The sequence below is a fragment of the Micropterus dolomieu genome, linkage group LG16 (assembly GCF_021292245.1).
Source record: "Micropterus dolomieu isolate WLL.071019.BEF.003 ecotype Adirondacks linkage group LG16, ASM2129224v1, whole genome shotgun sequence".
Classification (NCBI taxonomy): domain Eukaryota; kingdom Metazoa; phylum Chordata; class Actinopteri; order Centrarchiformes; family Centrarchidae; genus Micropterus; species Micropterus dolomieu.
The window spans coordinates 15585495-15605903 of NC_060165.1; the positions used below are offsets into that span (position 1 = coordinate 15585495).

General features: G+C 38.3%; 1 protein-coding gene across 5 annotated transcripts in view; it reads left to right on the forward strand.

The window, feature by feature from the left end:
* Positions 1 to 20409, forward strand: part of cacna2d1a (calcium channel, voltage-dependent, alpha 2/delta subunit 1a) — a 113450-nt gene that overhangs the window by 33955 nt on the left and 59086 nt on the right. For all 5 annotated transcript variants that reach the window (XM_046071957.1, XM_046071953.1, XM_046071954.1 and 2 more), the window contains exon 4: positions 18405 to 18464. In XM_046071957.1, the coding sequence (XP_045927913.1) occupies positions 18405 to 18464 (60 nt within the window). The remainder of the gene's footprint in view (positions 1 to 18404; positions 18465 to 20409) is intronic.

Sequence of the window (20409 nt, forward strand, 5' to 3'; positions counted from 1 at the left end):
ACAAAACTAATGACAATCCCATCAGCCTCAGCTACACTTTGTGTTTAGTGGTAATTAGCAAATGTTAGCACGCTAACTCTAAACACTAAGATAGTGGACATGGGAAACAATACATGCTTACAAACATGTCAGCATTAATTGTTGTTGTGAGCATGTTAGCATGCTGATGTTAGCATCCTAAGTAAAGCCTCACAGGGCTGATAGCATGGCTATAAACAACAAGATAAATTGATTTGTACAACCTTTCACTGGTCCTTAGTTTAAACAGTATTTGGCCACTAAATTAGGATCTCAGAGTGCTCCCTGTCTCAATCAATCTAGCTCCCAGAGCCAGAAATATCCAATTAAAGCCAGACAGTCTCGTGTCATAGTTATGTTCTCATTGATTACCCCATCAATCCAGCCGAGCATTTTGTTTTCTTACATTCCAATAATTAGCAGGGGAGGAGGGACAAGACAACTACGTTTTTGTGTTTTGTCGCACCTTTGAAGGGACACACAACTGCTCAGTAAATTGATGGCAGCAGAATAGAGATATTAAACTACAGGGTCTGTTCTTCCATTTTATCATCACCATCTGCTGTGTATTTCACCTGCGCAAGTTAACAACAGTTGTTAAGCTCTTTGCTGGAAGTGTGAAAACAGCAAGGGAGGCAGGGATAATATATATTTTTTAAAATAGCTAACACGCCATATGCTGATGTTCTTTGTTCCTCTCAAAAATAATTTTTACTTGTCACTGTATTAGCATTGAAGAGGAGATGGCCCATGGTGGCTTCTTAGCTACTGTAAATGGTGTTCTGTGTAATCAAGTAGAGCTGAACCAGCTTTATGGCGATCAATTTATATAAGGGACCATAAATAGTTGCTGTGTCCACTTAGCTAAATCATGAATTGAAATGGAAGTAACAAAAGGACGACTGCAGCATCTGTTCTTGACCTGACCTACACTAATCTAATATTTCTCTGCACTGGTTTTAATCCATGTGATAAAGTGTTCCTCCCTTTAACTTACCACCTTCAGCATCCTTGTCCTTTTGTTTCCTGTCATAATCTCTTTCTTATCTTTCTTTAATCCCTCTCTGTTTTCTCTGTCTATTCCTTGTTCCATTTGGAAGGGCTGATTACACACACACTGAAGTGATCATGTAAGAGACCGTTTGTGTGAAAGGTTTTGCCTTTCTGTCAGAGAGAGAGAGAGAGAAAAATTGAATGGCCTGATGTGTATGAGAGAGAAACGATGATGAGTAGAGGGAGAGTAATAGGAAGTCTGTGAGTGCACTAAGCCACACCTCCAATGAGGTAGTGTACAAAAGACTAGAAGCCTATTACAGACCTCCCTTCCAGGATCTTGCCCTCTCACAATACAATTCAACAGGCCACACACTCTTCTTGTCCACACATGACTGTGGTACACAAACGTTCAGATACCTTTACAGTGAATTCTAGTTATTTTGTGATTAGATACTGCTAATGGCATTTTGGTACATTTTCCCTGACCTGCTCCCTCTACTGTAGATATGTAATAATACATTGATAGTTTCCCCTTGCGGGATTAATAAAGTATGTCTTCTTCTTCTTGATAGTGTGATATGTATCATGAAATTTTGGGCCATTTTGGCATGGAAGCACACTTTGCTTGTTTACTGATTGATATCTGTTAATCTTGATAAACAGTACTGGTAAGCCCATGCTTTTTTAGGTGTTTGCTTTTTTTCTTGTGAAATACAGCTCACAACACTTGTCCACATTCAGGCTACGACCTGTGGTGAGAGGTCACTTCACTTTAAGGGGTCACAAGCCAAAACATTTTGGAAGCATTGACCTAGACAGCCAGCGCTAGTAAATCCAAATGAAAATCCAAAGTTAGAAGACTTAATATTAAGTTTGGGAGCATCATGGTTTCATAGGTTAATTGTTGCAACACTGGACAAGTAGTATATTGGAGGAACACTTTGGACAACATTGTTTAAACCAAGCTGGGTATCTTTTTGGAAATGCATCAGTCATAATCACCTCATAGTTATGACATACTATAGTAACCCTGTTATAGTAACCCATGCTTTCATATCATAGTCAAGCAGTGTGAGACTTGTGTAAAGCCTGGTGGGGATCAGGGTGACGGACCTGTGGTCAGATTATCATTTTATTTACACCTGAAAGCACAAAGAGTTTTTTCCAATTTCATTGCTTTGGACTAAGGAATTCTCCTGCAATCTCCTGCAATGACCCCAATTTTATTCAATCACAGCCCATGGTCAAACTATAGACTGCTTTTGATCTCTTTATGATGTAACATGATCTGTATATCTATAGAAATAAGTTAATCACAGCACCAAAAAACTAAATGTTTAAGTTGAAATTGAAATTTTGGATGAACACTATAAGACATCATGCCTGAGTACTTTAAAACCTGCTGAAGTCGTCTGTATTTCCACCCCCTGCAGCTGTATAGGTCAGTCTGTGTTGTACTTGAAATAAGCCGGATAGACACCACCTCTCTAACTGGTAGCATTTCTCTTTACACTAGGGCAACTTGTCTCATCTGGCTACGCTTTCCAAGTGTTTTTTTGTTAATGCGCATGTGTGTCTGAGTGTATGTGTGTTTGCCAGCAATTGTCACGGAACACAATTAGAATGATGGCTGCTGTCATTAACTTAATCAGGGGCCCGCTTAAATTTGCTGTCCATCAATCTGACATCTGCCCATCCTGTCACCTCAATTCAATCTCTGCGTTTGATGGTGGTGCTCCCTTGACATGCAATCTTTCAAATGTTGGCAGCTGTGGTTACTTAGAGGGAGACCAATTTTTCATCACAGCAAAACATTTTTGGCACAGATCATGTTTATTATTATTCTCACAGTGGGTCTAACTTCCCTGTCTTTCAGCTGTTAAATGCAAGGTTTTAGCAATGACGACTGTAACTGTAGAAAAAGTGCACACTAGCCACTACAAACTCTTCCCATATTAAACAAATATAGTTCCAAAACAAAGATCAGTACATTCCCTTTACACTTGTTTGAAGTATCATAAGGTCACAAATACAGTAAAAGCAATGAAAGTAATCAGAGAGAAGAAAATGCTTAGTTCTAGCCAGTAGCCAAAACAGGAAGTAAAGCTGCAGTAGTGTACGTGCCAAATGTATAGTTTGCAAAATGAGACAATCATATACTTGTAAAAACACAATGATTGACTTAGTAGGAAGGTGAAAATATACCCTATTTACTCAATAAATGTAAATCAGAACTATATGTTAACATGTGCCCTTCAAGTAACTGACAATGCAGTCTTGATAATCTAGTGCAGTGGTTAACACTGAGTTATGTCGGGGGAGTATAGAGCTAAAGATCTCAGTCATACCAATTTGTAATTGTATTGCTGTGTTAATTAACACATTAGCTGAAGAGCTACTGTTGTTTGTATAATCTGCAATCACCAACAACTTCACAAATCCAGTATGTTTTAAGTTTGTTCCAGTTTTATCAGTTATTGCTATAATTGGTATCGATCTTGCTGCTGTGTGTACAGAGTCGGTTTAGCTGAAGATATTAGTGCTCATTTTCTTCCCTCCAGTAAAGTAATTCAGAAAATCTGACTACAGACTTGGGTCAGTCCATTAAAGTTAAAAAAAGAGGCTTGGTTTTTGCTTTGTTATTACTACTTTTCTGTTCTTTTTTTCACTACCCCAAGTAGACAAGTAGAGTGTTTTCATTTTTTTCTACACATTACGCTCTGCTTGATGTCAGCTCTGCCTCCAATCCATGAAAGATGTCCTAGAAACACTGATGCGATCACAGATTGTGTCTACCATCTATCTGCACTGTTGTTGAGTTTGAGTCTGCACTAGTAGCCGGTGTCTCAAAGGACTTTTTTGCTGTTTAGTTTTTCATGATATGTGTGGGGTGTGTGGTATAGTTTAATAGATAGTTCTTAGATCTTAGATCTGCTGCCTTCCTTCCTTTTTCACTTTTTATGTAAATGCATGAAAAAGCCCCTAATGTATAGCACTCACTCACTCACTCACTCACTCACTCACTCAATTACTCTTTTATTCAGTGTTTGGAACATCACTTCTCACCCGTCTGTCTCAACCACTTCAAGTCAGTGTTGCCAAAGTGATCTGACTGGGGAAATAATTTTGTTTCCAAGCCACTCATGGGTGATCAAAGAACTTGCCTCTTTCATGTAGCGCCACAATATTCTGCATTCAGAATGTGTTGTCCTTTAAAAGGATGTCAAGTGAAACTGGAATTCCCAACTGGAAAGAAACCATCTCAGTGCAGAGAGAACGGCAAAAACCTGCAGACAAAACCTGCAATGCACTGTAGGTGATTGTTGTTTTTTTTCACACGGTGATATCGATGTGTGTGTGTGTGCGCCAGACTGAGAGTTGTCTCCCAGATCTCTTTGATACTTTAGAAGATGAGTCAGATTCTTTAGGCTGCTGCTGTTGTAGTTTCACTGCTCATGCAACTCTGGAGATTACAGTCGCTAAACCTTTACAGACACGTAGGCTACACAATGCTGGAGATCTGTATGCGCACACACACAAGTGCAAACACCTTTCCCTAGTTTTTAGCCTTTCTGGGATGTTTTGTTCATATCCCTTAAATCCTTTCTCTCCTCTTGTTCTACATTCTTGTCACATATGGTACTTTATCTCTCCTGTTCTGTGCCTTTTTTCTTTAATTCCTCCCTCCAACCCTGTCCTTCCATACTCATTGCTCATAACTCCCTCGTAACTTCCTTTCCCATAACTTCACCGCAATTCTCTGTCACTCTTCATTCCCATTTTCCCATTTTTGCCTTGCCGTGTGTTCCTCTTTTCTCCCTTTCTGTCCTTTCTTATTTATTCCTGTGTGTGTGTGTGTGTGTGTGTGTGTGTGTGTGTGTGTTTGTGTGTGTGTGGGGGGGGCATAGTTTAAAATGATAAATTATTCTGAAAGTAAGGACATTTTATGTTTACATGTTAAATTTGATGCCCTCTCTCTGTCCTGCCTGTTGTCTGTATCTCCTACTTCTCGTTCATCTTCAGGCTATTCTCTCCATTATAGCTGTACTTTAGAGAGTGTTGAAAACAAACCAGCATAGCATGTTTGTTTTTTGTCGTACCATTTATCCATACATGTAAGCAAATAAGCTTTTCTTAATTGAAGAAGAGGTATTATCATGTACATGTCAACATACCTAGACATATCTAAATTAATGGAACCTTATTAATCACTACAGTAACAAAAATATAAGCACAAAAAGACATTTTATTGTATTTTAAGTTGCAGAATCTGGTACCTAAGTGCACTAAAATCATTATATTTTAAGTCATTTCTCATCTGGTTGAATGGACAGGAAACTTGGCATCTCCTGACACATTAAATTTAAAACAGGACATTGTTGCCCCTGAAAGTTTTTTTTTTTTTTTTCGCTCACTGAGGAAGGCTTTGTTGAAGCATCTGCATTTAGGCTTCATTAAATTCCTTTTTGTGTGACGCTACAATGTGCATCTGCTTTTTTCTATCCAAGTTAGTAACAGTGTTTCTCCTCAGAGAAGACCCCCACTATGGGGTGCAGTCTTCCTACTAATACAGTATTCACCTTGCTCCAGCTTGTGTTCCGCTGTTGTATTTGCACCTCTGGTCACCAAAAATGATTAAAAAAAAATAGTGAGAAAAAAATAGTGAGAGGGTCACATCTACTTTTTGTGGTGCCTCTTTCTTAAACTAAAGACCCCATTTATTCCTGACTTTAACAACACGCAATTTGTATCTGGATATTCTCTCTGGATAAGGAGAAGGGTATGTAAATGTCTGTGTAAATGGGGTCATAGTGATGACTGCTTCAGGAATGTTTTCCTGTGTGTTTGTTATTTAGAGGGAAAGACATTCCTAATGTATATCAAAGAATTCTTAAAATTAGTGTTTAAATTACTGTTACTGCCGTTCTGGCAGTACCTCAATATGTCAGGCTGTTGACATAAAATCACAAAAAATATGAAATCATTGTAAATTCATCACTACACAACAACAACAAAAACAGAGTAGCATCACCAATAGTTTTTAGAGTTGTATACAGAGTTTTTCCTCTGGTTTAATTGACTGACTTAATCAAAGAAACTGACCTAAGGATGAACAGCCTCACCACCACCTCCTCTTACTCAGTTTCTGTCTCTTATATGTCTATGACTCAGATACTCCGCCACTGTACTATGCTCCGGTTGCCTCCATCATTACATCTATCATGAACTTTATTACATGTATACTGCCACAGGATAGGTGTAGGTGTGGCCTGTTGATTTGGTGTGAATGACCTCACACACCACACAGATTCCACACTCAGACACCTTTAGTCCATTTGTTCATTACATTGACCTGAACTTCTATTTTTTAACCTGCCTTGACAGTAGGTCGCCTCTCTATATACACTCTGTTGTCATTAATTATTGAATTGTTCCTCTTAACCAATACTCTTTGATGGTGCCTGTGGTTAACTTCCCTCAGTGGAATAGGTCATTTATCTTCCTACAGTGACAACAGCAGAGATCTCCAGATAGCTTCATTTATTATAAAACTGAGGAATATTTTGTGGTGCTTACAAAGCAGAATGCCACAGCCACTAATACTAAATATCTGCAACAGAGACAAAACGCACTGGAAAAAATTAACCAAGTCATTTTGAAATCTATTAAATGTTAATAGCTTAAAATGGCATGTAAATATAATCTAAATTCAAAATTTTGTGTGAGCACTTCGAATGAGCTGGATGGACAAGAAAATAATGACATGATTTTTGAGCCATCTTAATAATTCCACTTAAAAGTAAGTGAAATAAAAGCATTGGGCTGATGTCGTTCAGATATGTTTGTGATTCGGTGAGCATTATTCACTGACTTCTCTTTTATAGCAATGTTTGCGTGGTTGCACTGTAAATAGATATATCTGTTGCTTTTCGATTGTGTGTTTTTCTGACTGATCAAGGAGTGTTTTTGCATAATAAAACCACACTTGCTGTTACCATGGTAACATGGGTGTCGACCAGGACTGAGATCTTAAGATGATGATACATGGAGCAACTTTTATAGTAATGTTGGCGGGCAATGTTCCCATCAATGGGCAACCAGGTGAGACACAGGGCAACTAATTGGGGCAACAGACAGTTGGCAACAACCAATCAGAGGTACAAATCTATTGCCAGGGAAACAGACAATGCAGAGATGGACACTGAAACTTATGCAGCTGTGACTGTTATCTTGGCTACAACAGTTCTTTTATTTAAGTATCACGTAAAGCACAAAACTGAGTAGATACTCTGGTTAATTTGCCATAATTATTACATACAGTATGCAGGATAAGCGGTTGACGATGGATGGATGGATGGATGGATGGATTGATTAATTCAATTACATACATACATACATTCCATCATTTTTGATGTGTCAGCTTTCAGTCTATTGGGTTCTACAGTGCAACCAATTTAGTTGCATACGCCCATAAAAATAGATACCTGTGAACCGGCAAAATGATTTACAAGCACAGTGTGGGAGAAAAGATTAGTTTGGTGAGGTTTGTACTTACATTACTGATCTTGATACATGAAGTTCACTGAATGTAACTGACACAAGTTTCATTTACTTTACATCTGAAAGGTTACTGCAGTTCTTTCAATATAAAATATCTGCAAAAGTAGTGACACATCCTTTGTATGTCCTTGTAAATGTAAAAACCTTACAGTCTTAACTCATGACATTAAAAAGCCAAGGAGGATTACGCTAGCTGATGGCTGGTCTCAAGATGGCCTAATACTGTAGAGAGGACTGACTTGTTGGGACAAGGGGAAGGTTATTCTGTGTGAGTGCCTTCAAGGAACTCCTTGTGATGCTTTGTACCTACCTTGAGGGATGCTTGTTGACAAAATCACCAGCTAAGGGGGACATGGCAGCCTGCCAAGACCTCCCCCCGACAGACCGCCTGCACTGAAGAGAGCGGACTGACCTGCAGAGAAGATGTGATTAAAATCAAAGAGAAACCGAGAGGGGAAAAAAAGGAAGAATAAGGTAAAAGAGAGAGCAATGTTGTTTCCAGAGACATTTTTTATGAGGAAATTTAAAGGAAAAGACACAGAAAGTGACCATCCAAGAGAGAAAGGAAGATCATAAGAGGAACAGATAATGCAGAACTATAAAACAGACAGCTGAGGACTGTACTATTTGAATATTGATTGGTGAGGGTTATTTCAGGCCTGGGATTACATTAGTGCTTTGGCAGCAGATCCAAAAAGGCTTTGGCTGTCCGCTAGAGTCTGAGCCACAACTGGTGACCATTTTGGAAACAAAAACAACAGTTGTTTTCCAACCTTGGCGTCTTCCGTTGGTTTAAATTACCCTAAGCAATTGATTGGAAACCAAAGTTTCTTAATTGTGAGAGTGCTGTTGGCATCAACATCTAGAGACAGGTTCGAGGCGACTCTTAATTGCCAAGGAGAAAGATGGCCTCTGCTACAATGGGAAGATGACGAACAAAATGTTTCGGGTCTCTTGCATTCCCATTGCATGGGAGTTTTCGCTCTCCACAGTGCATGGACCACGGATGCTGCAGGTTACTATGACACCCTGGTCGCTAAGCAACGTGGGCATCATAAACAGATTCCTCACTCCCAAAATGAATCACTTCTCATTCTCTTTCATAAGGCACTTTCATTCAAGTACCCTTGTTCTCCATCATGTACAATATGAAGGCATTAAACACAAAATTGCCCTTCTAGTAGCATTTGTGTTCATTAAATTGTCTAAGAAGGATGAGAGCAACAGTGTGAGCTCTTGAATAGAGCTCTTTTAAGCGTTATGTAGTGGTGCGTAATTACAGAGGAGTCACTGATCTCCAGTGTCTAGAAGTGCGTTATTAAACTGACACTGGATGACATGCTGTGAGTCATTAGACACTGCTGTTAAAGCCCTAATCACAGAGTAGACACACACACATACACACTCATTAGGCTCCTCACTCACGGGTTATTTTATTAAGTTGTGCAATAAAGTGAAAACAGTTTTCCTTGTACAATTTCCAATGAGTGCATATCCACTTGTACTCAGAGATCATCTGCTATAATTACTCTATTTCCGATGGCATCCTGAAGAGTGTCTATTATGCAATCAGTCACTTTACACAGTATGTCTTTTCTAAAAGCAGCTCTCACTGAAATGCTTCTGAAATTTATTATCTCAAAATTGCTGAATAAACAACATAAATTTTCTACTCATGCCACATGCCAAGGAGTTATTATTGCAAGGTAATTTATGCTGATGGCATCCCAGGCTACAGTGGACCTCTCAGAGAAACTAGCTTGTTGCATAGTGATCTCAGTGGGAATGATTAATATTGTGAGTAGTCTTGAGACATTAAAATATGACCTCCTCCAGTCACAGCCAAATGAAGGGAAGGGGGAGATTGAAAGGCACTATGGCATGCTACTATAACTCATAATCAATTACGGAATTGGGGAATATTTATGGAACACACACAGAAGGAAAAAATAAACTCTACAGATATATTTATTTCATTGTTTTTCAGTGTGGTTTTGATATATATTCAGGGACAAAGAATCCAAAAATACTGAATGACTGAACACACAACCTTCTGCCATACATTTGTTTAACATTGCATAGCTTAAATAACTATATAATAATACTAGGTAACACTTTCTATGAAGAAAAAAAGATGCATCAAGATGGATCGCCGCCCTCTGAATTGTAATCAAGCTGCCAAGAGATTCTCGTCCCTACTACCCAACCAGTATTCCCATTCAATCACTTTAAAATGTCCTTTAATACGTTTTGTGTAGCGGTTGCCACGATGTCTCCTATCCACTTCATCTGTTAGGGCCTGTCCATAGGCTCGCCTTTTATCCGTGACATCTGAGCCTTTTCTTACATGATGTTATAAGGTCGGCAACAGGTCTTCTCTTGAGTGATCTCTCACCACCCTGAGAATTAGTGTCCTTGATGTAATTAAGTTGTGTTTTTGTGCTAAACTGCAAAATGTTCAGAATTCACACAGATTGTTCATAAGAGAAGAAACATAAATAAAAGTTTTCCTGCGCAAAATGTGTCACTTTACTTAAAGCAAACAATGACGTGTTATAAGTTCTTATGATTAGTTCATTTGGATTATGTCCACCTGTAATATATTATACAGGGGTGGACATTTTAAGACTTTACTTAAAGCAAACAAAGACATGCTATATAACTTTAAACATTACTATAAGCTATTATTCCATTTTATATCACTAATTCAACATGGTGACTAAAGTGTATTTATAACGAGGCAGAGTCGGTGGTTATAATGTGTTATGGAACATGGTCGGAGATTCTTGCCGCACATTGATATAAACTGGTATTACTATTAGTTATAAAACATTAAATCAAAAGGACATAATACATTATGAACTTTGCTATAACGCCAAATGCATGTTTGTAAGTGATTATAACAATTGTTATAATGTCTTATGGACACATTATATCACATAAATCATTATAGCGATGATCATGTTATCTTATATCTCTTCCATTTCTATTATATATATCCTATAACACTTTATTATTACCGTATAATGTGTGTACATATGCTACTCATATATATATAAATATAAAACATAACAATATGTAGTTTTAAATAGTACCTTGTAAATCATATACATTATTCATAGGTATTCATACCTATACCTACATACTTTCACCATATCTGTAGAAAGTGTTTCTGTTAATTTAAGTTAACTCTGTGGTTTCACATATAATACGTCCAGCAACCAAAATGGCTGATTCCTCTCTGTATCAATCAAAGATCCTCGATTATAGTTCCCCTTTCTACTGTTAAGCTCAGACCGCTGTGCTTTGAGCCAAAGTGGCTGCCTTCCTGCTCTACATTTGCTTGCCAGAGGAGTATGAAACATATTTCTAAATGGCAACCATAAACAACAATGCATACACAGTTAGCAGTGAGGGGGCGGTGCACAGAAGCTAAAAAGAGATGGTTTGGCGAATACACAACCTTTTCAAAGCATATGTATTATTTTATTTTTACCAGCTCACAAAAACTTTTCCATAAACCAGATAGAGATGAGTGATATTTTACTGCTGTGCAATGCATGTTTCACACAGACTTTGCAAAATATTGATTTTTAAGGAATCCTTTGTTTGGTGTGATGCAATGTCGTGCAAACATATTTCTGTCCCTCTCACTAGACACTATTAATATTTCATGTCTATAATGTTGCAGAAAAAGTTGAATCAGTGAGATAGAGATAGAGATGGAGTGTGTGTGTATGTGTGTCTGGCTGATTTTGGCCACCAGTGACTCATTATTCATCACTTCCTGGAGTGTGTGTGTGTATGTGTGTGTGTGTGTGTCTGGCTGCTTTTGTCAGCCCAGCTGTCGCACTCTCTGTGTGTCTCCGCAGCTCCAGCTTTGTGTTTGTCATCTCTGTTTTCCTACATGAAACTTATCAGATGTACAGTATATGCATACAGAGAAGGAGTGCACAATGGATGTGTCTCGCTCGTTACTGCTCTCTCTCCCTCCCCCTGTCATATTCAGTCCCAATCAGGCATAGACAGCAGCAGCTGTTCTACAGAATAAATGTGTTGTGCGCTGTGTAAAATTATAGTTTAGATGTTCAGTTGACTATTTTTTACGTCTGTAGAATTTAGATTTATGTTTTCTTGGCAGCTTGATATAGCAACAACAGCTCGGTGTGATGAGCACTGAAATTTAAACAAATTGGGTTGTGAAATGATTGCTGACAATAAATCCACTCAAAACATTGTTGCCAAAGCACTGTCTCAGCACTATCGCATACAAAGTGGGAGCTAAAGGAGGCAGCATTAAACAAATTCTTCTTCCGATCACTGAAGAGTGATATTAAAAGCCACATCCAAGGTGAGAGATATTGTGACATTACTTCAAGACATGGCAAAAAGCAGTAAATCTGTGTGTGAGTATAGTTGTGTGTGTGCAGAACAGGGTACAGCTGTAATTGGGAGTTGTTTTCAGCCAGCTGGCACACAAATAGCGTGCTGTAGAGGAGGGAGGGATGAGCTGTCAAACCAGCAGCAGCAGTGGATATTGAGGCTAGTGCCAGTCTCTTAAGAAGTCACTTCCTGCGAAGTTGGTATGTTGGTGAGGGCTATATCCTGTCTAAAAGACCAGGGAAGTAGTAATGGGGCTTACATACACTTACTATACTCTACAATTGTTTTACTTTTCTTGTGCCAGCCAGCGTGTGTGTGTGTGTGTGTGTGTGTGTGTGTGTGTGTGTGTGTGTGTGTGTGAGTGAGTGCAAATGTATTTCTCTCTCTCTGTCTCCCCCTTTTCTTTCCCACCACTCTCCTCCTGGCTCCCTACAGGCAGAGCAGGATAGATCTGACTAAAGTGCTGCCAGTCACAACAGCAGATGCTCATGTTTCCTCTGCTCTCCCGTGCTTCCCCACACATCAGTGAGATTGCAGGTGTGTGTGTGTGTGTGTGTGTTTGTCTGTGTGTGTGTGTGTGTGTGTGTGTATTCTGTCCTGGAAGGACTAGATGCTCTAATCAGACTGCCAGGAACGTGTGTCAGAAAAGCAAGCGTGCATGTTTACACAGTACATCTCTGTGTGTTGCTTACAGAAATTTGAGGAATTGCAGAGCACAATGTTTGGGATCAATCATCCAGTGTTCTTAGATCGCAGACATAAAGGATGCTTTTGGACAGCTGAGGGAGATTTGTGTGTGTGTGTGTGTGTGTGTGTGTGTGTGAGAAAGAGTTACAGTAATTGCTCTTGTTTCTCATTGCTTTGCGCCCTCTCTGCATCCCTTCCCCTCCTGCATGAAGACTCAAGACAAGTCTGTCCTCCATTATAACTTATCGCGGGGATTCATCACTGGAAAGCACTGAACCGCATCGTCATCTAATAAAACACCAAAGGTACAGAGAGCAAAACCTGTGTTTAAAAGAAGCTTCTGGTGCTGAGAACAGATCAAGAGAGATCAGGGTACTTCTTTGTCCCCACTGGGAAGATGTATTTGTGTTATAGACAAACACACATGGATTATACATTACACATTCACATTTTTTTCTTTTTAATATTCTCATGTTTAGGCTGTAGCACAAACTGTTTCTCAGTCACTTACATTTGAAACATTGTTCTACATTGTGAAAACAACTTATATTGTGTATTTACATGTACTTTTGGGTCAGTTTTATCAGTTATTTGATTTATACTTGCTTTTGGGTTTTTTATTTGACGTGGGGGAAAAAAGCTCTTTGGAAATCAAATTTGTTTTTGTAACAAAATTAATTCCACTTCAATCTTCATGTAGAGATTTAAGGCAGTGCAGTGGACTTGATATATTTTATTTATCATTAAACCTCGTATTGACTTACAGGTAGGGCTGGGCAATAAAAACATTTCATATCATTCGATATCAATAATTATCACGATATATGTCAAATCGTTATTTCCTTTGAGTTCAAAGGCTGCTTTTTTCTCCTGTCTGAAAATTGAAGAAACCATATGGTTAATTATGTGGTTAAACTTTTCTTAATGGTCAGAATGGGAAAAACACTTGATGCCAAACAGAGGATCACTTCACATGTCTGAGGGCGAACATTCAAAACTATTATGATAAAAAAATTTTAGTAAATCAAAATAAATATTTTAATAGAAAAATTAAGTGCCAATTTGTTTGTGATCCAAATGAATTAAACCAAATATTTATTGACGATATACTGAACATTTATTATATTGATATTGAGGAAAAATATATTGCGATAATTATCATTATTGTTTTATTGCCCAGCCCTACTTACAGGTCTCTTCTGCTCCAATGATGGCACATATTAAGTGCTTTTGACTTTAAAGAAACAAAAGGTTTTACCCCCACCAGCAATTGAAAACGAATAGATGTCACCAGAGATAGATGTGTCCATGTTCTCCATACAGGACCTAAAACCACAGACTGACTCTTGATTCTCAACATGAACCAGACATAGACCATCTTTTTTATCAGTTCTGCAACTCAGCAATATGCTCTCATTAGTCATAGCAGCTTGCTGATATCATAAAATGTAATGCCAGCTCAGTAGCAAGTCCATATTTTTGTTGTGCCTATTTATTGTCATTTAGCACATTCTAGTAATGGGTTGTGGTCTTTTCTGAATTTTAAATACTTCGCAACTTGTGAATTTGTGTTGCATCCCACTTTCTGTGATTGATTATCTGATATGTGTTGACGTGGCAGTTCCACTATACTAACACTATAAATCTGACACCATTTAAAGGTGTGACGAGATCAATGCTAAGAAACCGCAATTTTAACATGAAAGAGCAGATAAGCGGAAGACAATGCAACTGCTGCTGACCTTTGACTATTTGACCTCTTCATCTGCTGTAGAGATTCTTCATTAATGAATGCGTATGTGTGTGTTAGTGTGTGTGTGTTTGTGGGCAGGTGCGTGTGTGTGTGTACAGCTGCTGGAAATCTGTCCTGACAGCTGTAACTGTTGGCTGGCAGGAGTCAAACACAGGGTCAGTAGGAGGGGAGTGACGAGATCTCGAGATTAAATTGTGACGAGATTTTTCATCAGGTAAAAAGCTGCCTCGCGAGACTCGCGCAATTGACATTTTTTTACAAGCTGAAATACAAATGTATAACTGATAAGATTATAAGACTCCCAGAGCGAATCAACTCTGTAAGTCAAATGTCAAATGGTGACGTAGCTGGTAAAGTTTTGCAACATTAAACATCTAAAAGCTGAAGCCAGCCTTGCTCTGTTTGGGACTGTGTGCCGCTTTTTATCTGAGCTGCTGAAGTTAATGTGTGGATTTGTGGTGAGATTTCTGCCTGATCAGAAGTGTTTCTTTTACTTTCGGTTTCACATGTATGATGCAGTCACAAACTGTGTCGGTCAAACGGTCTGAAGAGGATAACGTTACTAGCAGCGGATCAAAAACGTAATGCACAGCGGAGTAAAGGGCAAGTAGACTGCTCATTAAATGATGACGTTAGTCTCGTTATATTACGACTTTCATACGGACTTGTCAGAGAACACAGATTAGTGGGAGAAATTCTGAATCTGAAAGTTTTCAACATAACAGAATTTGTTGGCATAGTTACTGTGCATATTATGAAGAAATGACTTGATGATTGTCAAACAAACATAGTTTCAATGATTATGTACACATTAAAGTAAAGGAAGTCTTTATTCGTTTATCTTCTCCATCTCCTGTATTCGTGTATTAATGTCTCGCTTTCTTGAAAAGCAATCAAGCATTTTGTTTAATTCCTTTCCCGAGGCCTCAAGTCATTTTAGTCTCCTTCTCCTTACATCATATATCACAGAGTGAACACAGTTTTGTTTTTGGACAGAAAGGCACCTCCGCCATTCCGCCTTTACTGCACATGCGTAATACAGATGTTAATTCGAAATGGAAACTAAGAAGACCATCTTCTGCTTTCTGAGATCAAGTGGTGTCCTGCCAACTGCAGAGGTGCTTTCGTGGAGGTCCACCATTTTGTCCGCATCTAGGTACAGCTAGGATAGTCCGCTATATGCGGCTCATGTTTCCTAAGAAACTTAATGTAATGACTTGATTGAAATCAAATGAACTGAATGAATGTACCGCCAGTCATTTAAATCATCGTATCAAGTCAAAAGAACTCATGTTTATAATTTCTGAAGTGATCTTAAAATGAAAACGAGACATTTCAAGTTGAATTAACTCGAAATTAAAAACTTTGCATTAAGTTCATGTTAAAATTTAAGTTGATTTGACTAAATTCCTGTATCATGTTTTACACTGTAGAAGCATTTTGCAAGCGCTCAAAGCATCATGCAAATTCAGCGTAGTTATGTGGATACAAGTCTAAGGAAAACTTGAAAAACATACTTTAAAAAACGCTTTTACTGAAGTCTATTTGTTCCCTAAGAAATGTGGCTGCTGTGGCTTATATTGACACTCACCTTAGAAAATGGTGTCAGTTCAAAACATATTGACCTCTTATTGTATTTCATTCTTTTGATGATGCTTTGAGATTGAATAGCAGTGCTTCCAGAGTAAATCAACATCGATGGGTTTGTGACCACAGCATCAGATAACCAGTTTTATTAGATTGATTGAAACATACACCCCGATCTTTCTTTTCACAAATAATGACCTAACTGGAAACTGACAGTATATTTCCATTAAGTCACTGCAGCTGTGAACCATGACCCACCTGTCGAGAGCCATATTCCTCAAACAACTGGAAAATGCTCGTTTGGATGCATAGAGATTCACAAGGAGGATAGAAGGGTGGATGACCAATTGGGCGGATGTATACAGTAAAGTATAGTTAAGTCGTATCAAATTTATTCATACAGCTCGACATCACAGATGACAATTCTGCCTCAAGGGGCTTTACAATTTTTATTATTTTGAACTAATAGATCATCATGGAACTTCCCCGGTACTTACATCAATTATTTTTTGTATTTGGTGTTTTCTGAAATTATATGTTTAAAAATGCAAATGAGGCATTGTCTAATGAAATAATAAATTTAATGTGCATTTTACATTTCCAGACCAGAAATCTAAACATTGGATAAAACCAGGTTCAAACCTAATATGTAGTTTCATTTTGTTGACATATTACAGCCAAATCTTGTTGCAGAGCGAATACTTTTATCACTTTTAACCCAAAAATCCCAACACATTTTGAGAGAAGATATGTATTATAAAACTCCAAACATACAAGAACCTTCCTCAGTTGATTACTACTACTTTATACATTTTCTGACTTTTAGTTTTAATATGTAAATGAGGTATTATGTAATAACTTTTGGCGTATTTAGGAGACTAGGAGACTAAATTAGACAAAGTGTAGTAAAAAAAAAAAAATGTGTGCATGTTTTTGTCTGTATTGTCTCACCTTATGTGACATATACATTCCTGCAGGTGCACACAAACACATAAAGTTTTTAGTAAACAAAATGCAGCTCATCGCTTTTATCCCCTGCCTTAACCACACCAACCCACACAGCTCCATTTCACCTTTGCTCCTTTGCTAGCTGCGATGTCCCACCATCTCTGACAGCTGCTCTAAATTTCCCCCCTAATGAGACAAAACTGAGAGGCTTTCGAGATAACTGTGTTTCAGACCACGAGAGTGTCAGCCCCCGGCATGCATTATCGTATGGTATGGTGTACAGGCATAACAAGTGATCTGAAGCCAGATCTGAAGGAGGGGGGGGTTTCATTATCAAAATGTTGCTTCAGGGCCAATTGATTAAGCAGTAGCTGCAAGGAAGAACCGTGTAGGAACAAGGGGCTTGCAAATGTTGTCACTGTTGCTATGGAAATGTCTTTTTGTTTGGACTTCTATGTTTGGAGTCAATATAGATGACTGATGGTTTTCCCCTTCGTTTGTTATCTCAGACTGTTGTCCCTCTGATTTCTTAATCAGATAAAGTACATATACTTTATCTTATTGTAAGGCTACAATAATATCAACCAAGTTGTTCAGGATTTGTAGTGCTTTTGGATGAGTGATACCAAAATTGCAAACAAAGCAAAATGCACAGTTGGTTTCATGTTTAAGCACTGATTTTGCACCCAAACACTGCGACTAATATCCCCACATGCGATTAAGACTTTGTTCTGCCTTTCTAATTCTTGTGACTGTCTTGTCTAATTTCACAGCAGGGATAATTCAATAATTCACTATTTCAACACCCTCCTCATCTCATTTCATAAATTAATTTACTCCTTTGCCCCTATCATATTTCTGCTCGTTTTGAGTGACTTGAAACCCTTAGTGCCATATTTCCCGGGGGAAATTAATAGTACAATGCATTTCTGGACCAGGTACAGATTAAAAGCTCAGCCCATTATAAACCCATTAACCTAGTCATTAAGACCAGATCTGGGAAAAGATGGAATAGGTGGGTGTCTAATTTTAGCGCAGCATTGTGTCACAGCTAGTACTGATTCGTGTAGGTGATAATTCAACAGGAAATAAGGTATTTTCCCTTGAACACACTGTTCTGTTGATCTACCATAGGGTTAGATGTCTGACTTGATATGTAACTCTGATATTTAATTATTCATATTTTTATTATTATTTATTATTTTTTCACGTACTTTTAAATCACCTTAGTATAGAGATTTCTCTAGCTGTGTGGCTCATGGCTTTTAAGTTCCTAAATCAGCAAATGCAAAAACTGTCATCCCTGGGCAAAGTGAGAGTCGGGGCCCAAGCTATTATGATGTTGACAGTAATGTAGGCTTAGACCCAAAAGATCTTCAGTTCTACATTTTGAGGAGAATATTAAACAAGGTCTAACATACTGTATTCCTCTCTCCATCTACTCTCTCCTCCTCATTTTCCCTTCTCTCAGAGGCTGGCATCAGAAGCAGAAAGGTTACAAATGGAGCACGTGTGGCGGGACGACAGTGAGGTGAGTGAGAAGCTGGAGCCTGCTCTGATATGTTCATTAACACTATCTGCGTTACATACAGATCAACTGGTGCCATGAACTCCATAAGAGGAGCAGGAGGAGAGACATATAATTTATGATCCAATATGATTGTAATAATTGCATGGCAAATATCATTACAATGACTATAGTGTTGTAATGACCTTATACAAGATTGAATTTCATTATTTTACATAAAGCAAAAGCAATCAGGAATGCTTATTATGAACAGACACACGCACTGCTCACCTTCTGACATTGTCCATTCATCATAGTATTAAGAATACATTAGAAGAGATTGTACAGCAAATAATATGAACACACTATTATTTTACTCATTCAATTACTTTAACCAATTGCTGGTCCAATGAATCCCATTCCACAATGGCAGTCTCTCAGATTTACAATACAGCTCTGTCGTGTATTCACGGCCAGTGTTTCAGCTCCGGCCTTTTCACAATAAATGCAAATTGCAAATTTCCTTCCCCTGCTTTGAAATGGGAAAATCCTCACACTCTTGGCAGCCATTTAACAAATGACAAATGATTTTGTGTGTACACACTGTGGGCGAAGAACTTACAAGAACTTCAACCTCACCATTTAGCCTATTACTTAAAGAACACTTCTGGGTTGTTTGCCAAACCTTAATGATTCTTTTCCATTAAAAGTTCCCACTATTCAACTTCTTGCATGCTGTCTTGCACTGAGAAGATGTGGAAAGAAATATCCTCTCTGGGGATAGATTAATTTAGCTGCTGTATTACTCACTGAGATTCCTTTAGCCCAGGATGCCTGGCTAGCTAACGTAATACGCTTTTGGTTAATGGTATGGGGATTTCTGATACCTTAACCAATTAAATATATACCTCCATTTTAAATAAGCATAGGTGGGTGACGTGTGGATATAGAGACTGAATACTTAAAAGCAGCCTTACGGGTTTACACTAAGGCTGCTAGTTGCTGTGTAACCTTGCTATAAATGTGCAAGAAGTAGGCTGTTTAGCTCAGAGCTCTGTACAAATGTAGTGAATTCATTCATATTGATATGTCCTATGTATGAACATCTTAGTGTTGTGACTTTTGAAATGTTGCTTAGAAGTCTGAATGAGTGGAAGTAGCACATTTCATAATGCTAAATTTGGTGTGTGAAATTATGCACTTGGCAAATAAGCTAGCTAGCTGAAATAACTTGTTGGTCATTTCATGTTGTGCTGTGTCTAAGCTGACCATGGCAAAGCTACTGTATGTCTGACCAGTGCTCTGTGTTGGTAGCATAGAAATAGACACAAGCGAGGCACTTTTTCTGTTGACCAGATAGGTGTTGGGAAATTAATTGTTTTAACCAACTGATAAGTTACGTCATGCTTAAGTATTTTATCTTTATCGAGCCACATAGATTGCAGATATGTACTGAGGCTTCTGAGATCTGTATTATTTGGAAAGCGATAAGAGTTTTGCAGTGTCTTTCACCTCTACAATTGATAGATTATTGATAGATGGTTGTAGTTATGTCAGAAAGAGAATGTGATGGCTTTGTGTGTGCAGACACTGCTGTCTCTGCCTCAGGCTAGCTGGATATCAGCCTTTAACATCAACAAAAAAAAAAATTGTGTGAATTTATTTGGATATCTTTACAAAGCACAGAGGCTGCGTGATTTTGTGCTCAAAATATTCCAGTAAATTATTTTAACATGGGATGTGGGCGATCTGTGTGAGATTTCATATTTTCTGTAATGTGAACATGAAACATATCAGATCAGTAACTCATGAGTATTTGAAATAACAAATGGAGCATCCTGTGTGCTGTGTGTGTGTGTGTGTGTGTGTGTGTGTGTGTGTGTGTGTGTGTGTGTGTGTGTGTGTGTCATGCTGGCAGGAAGGCTTTCAGCATATAAATATCACATTACCACACAAGGAAACGCAGGCA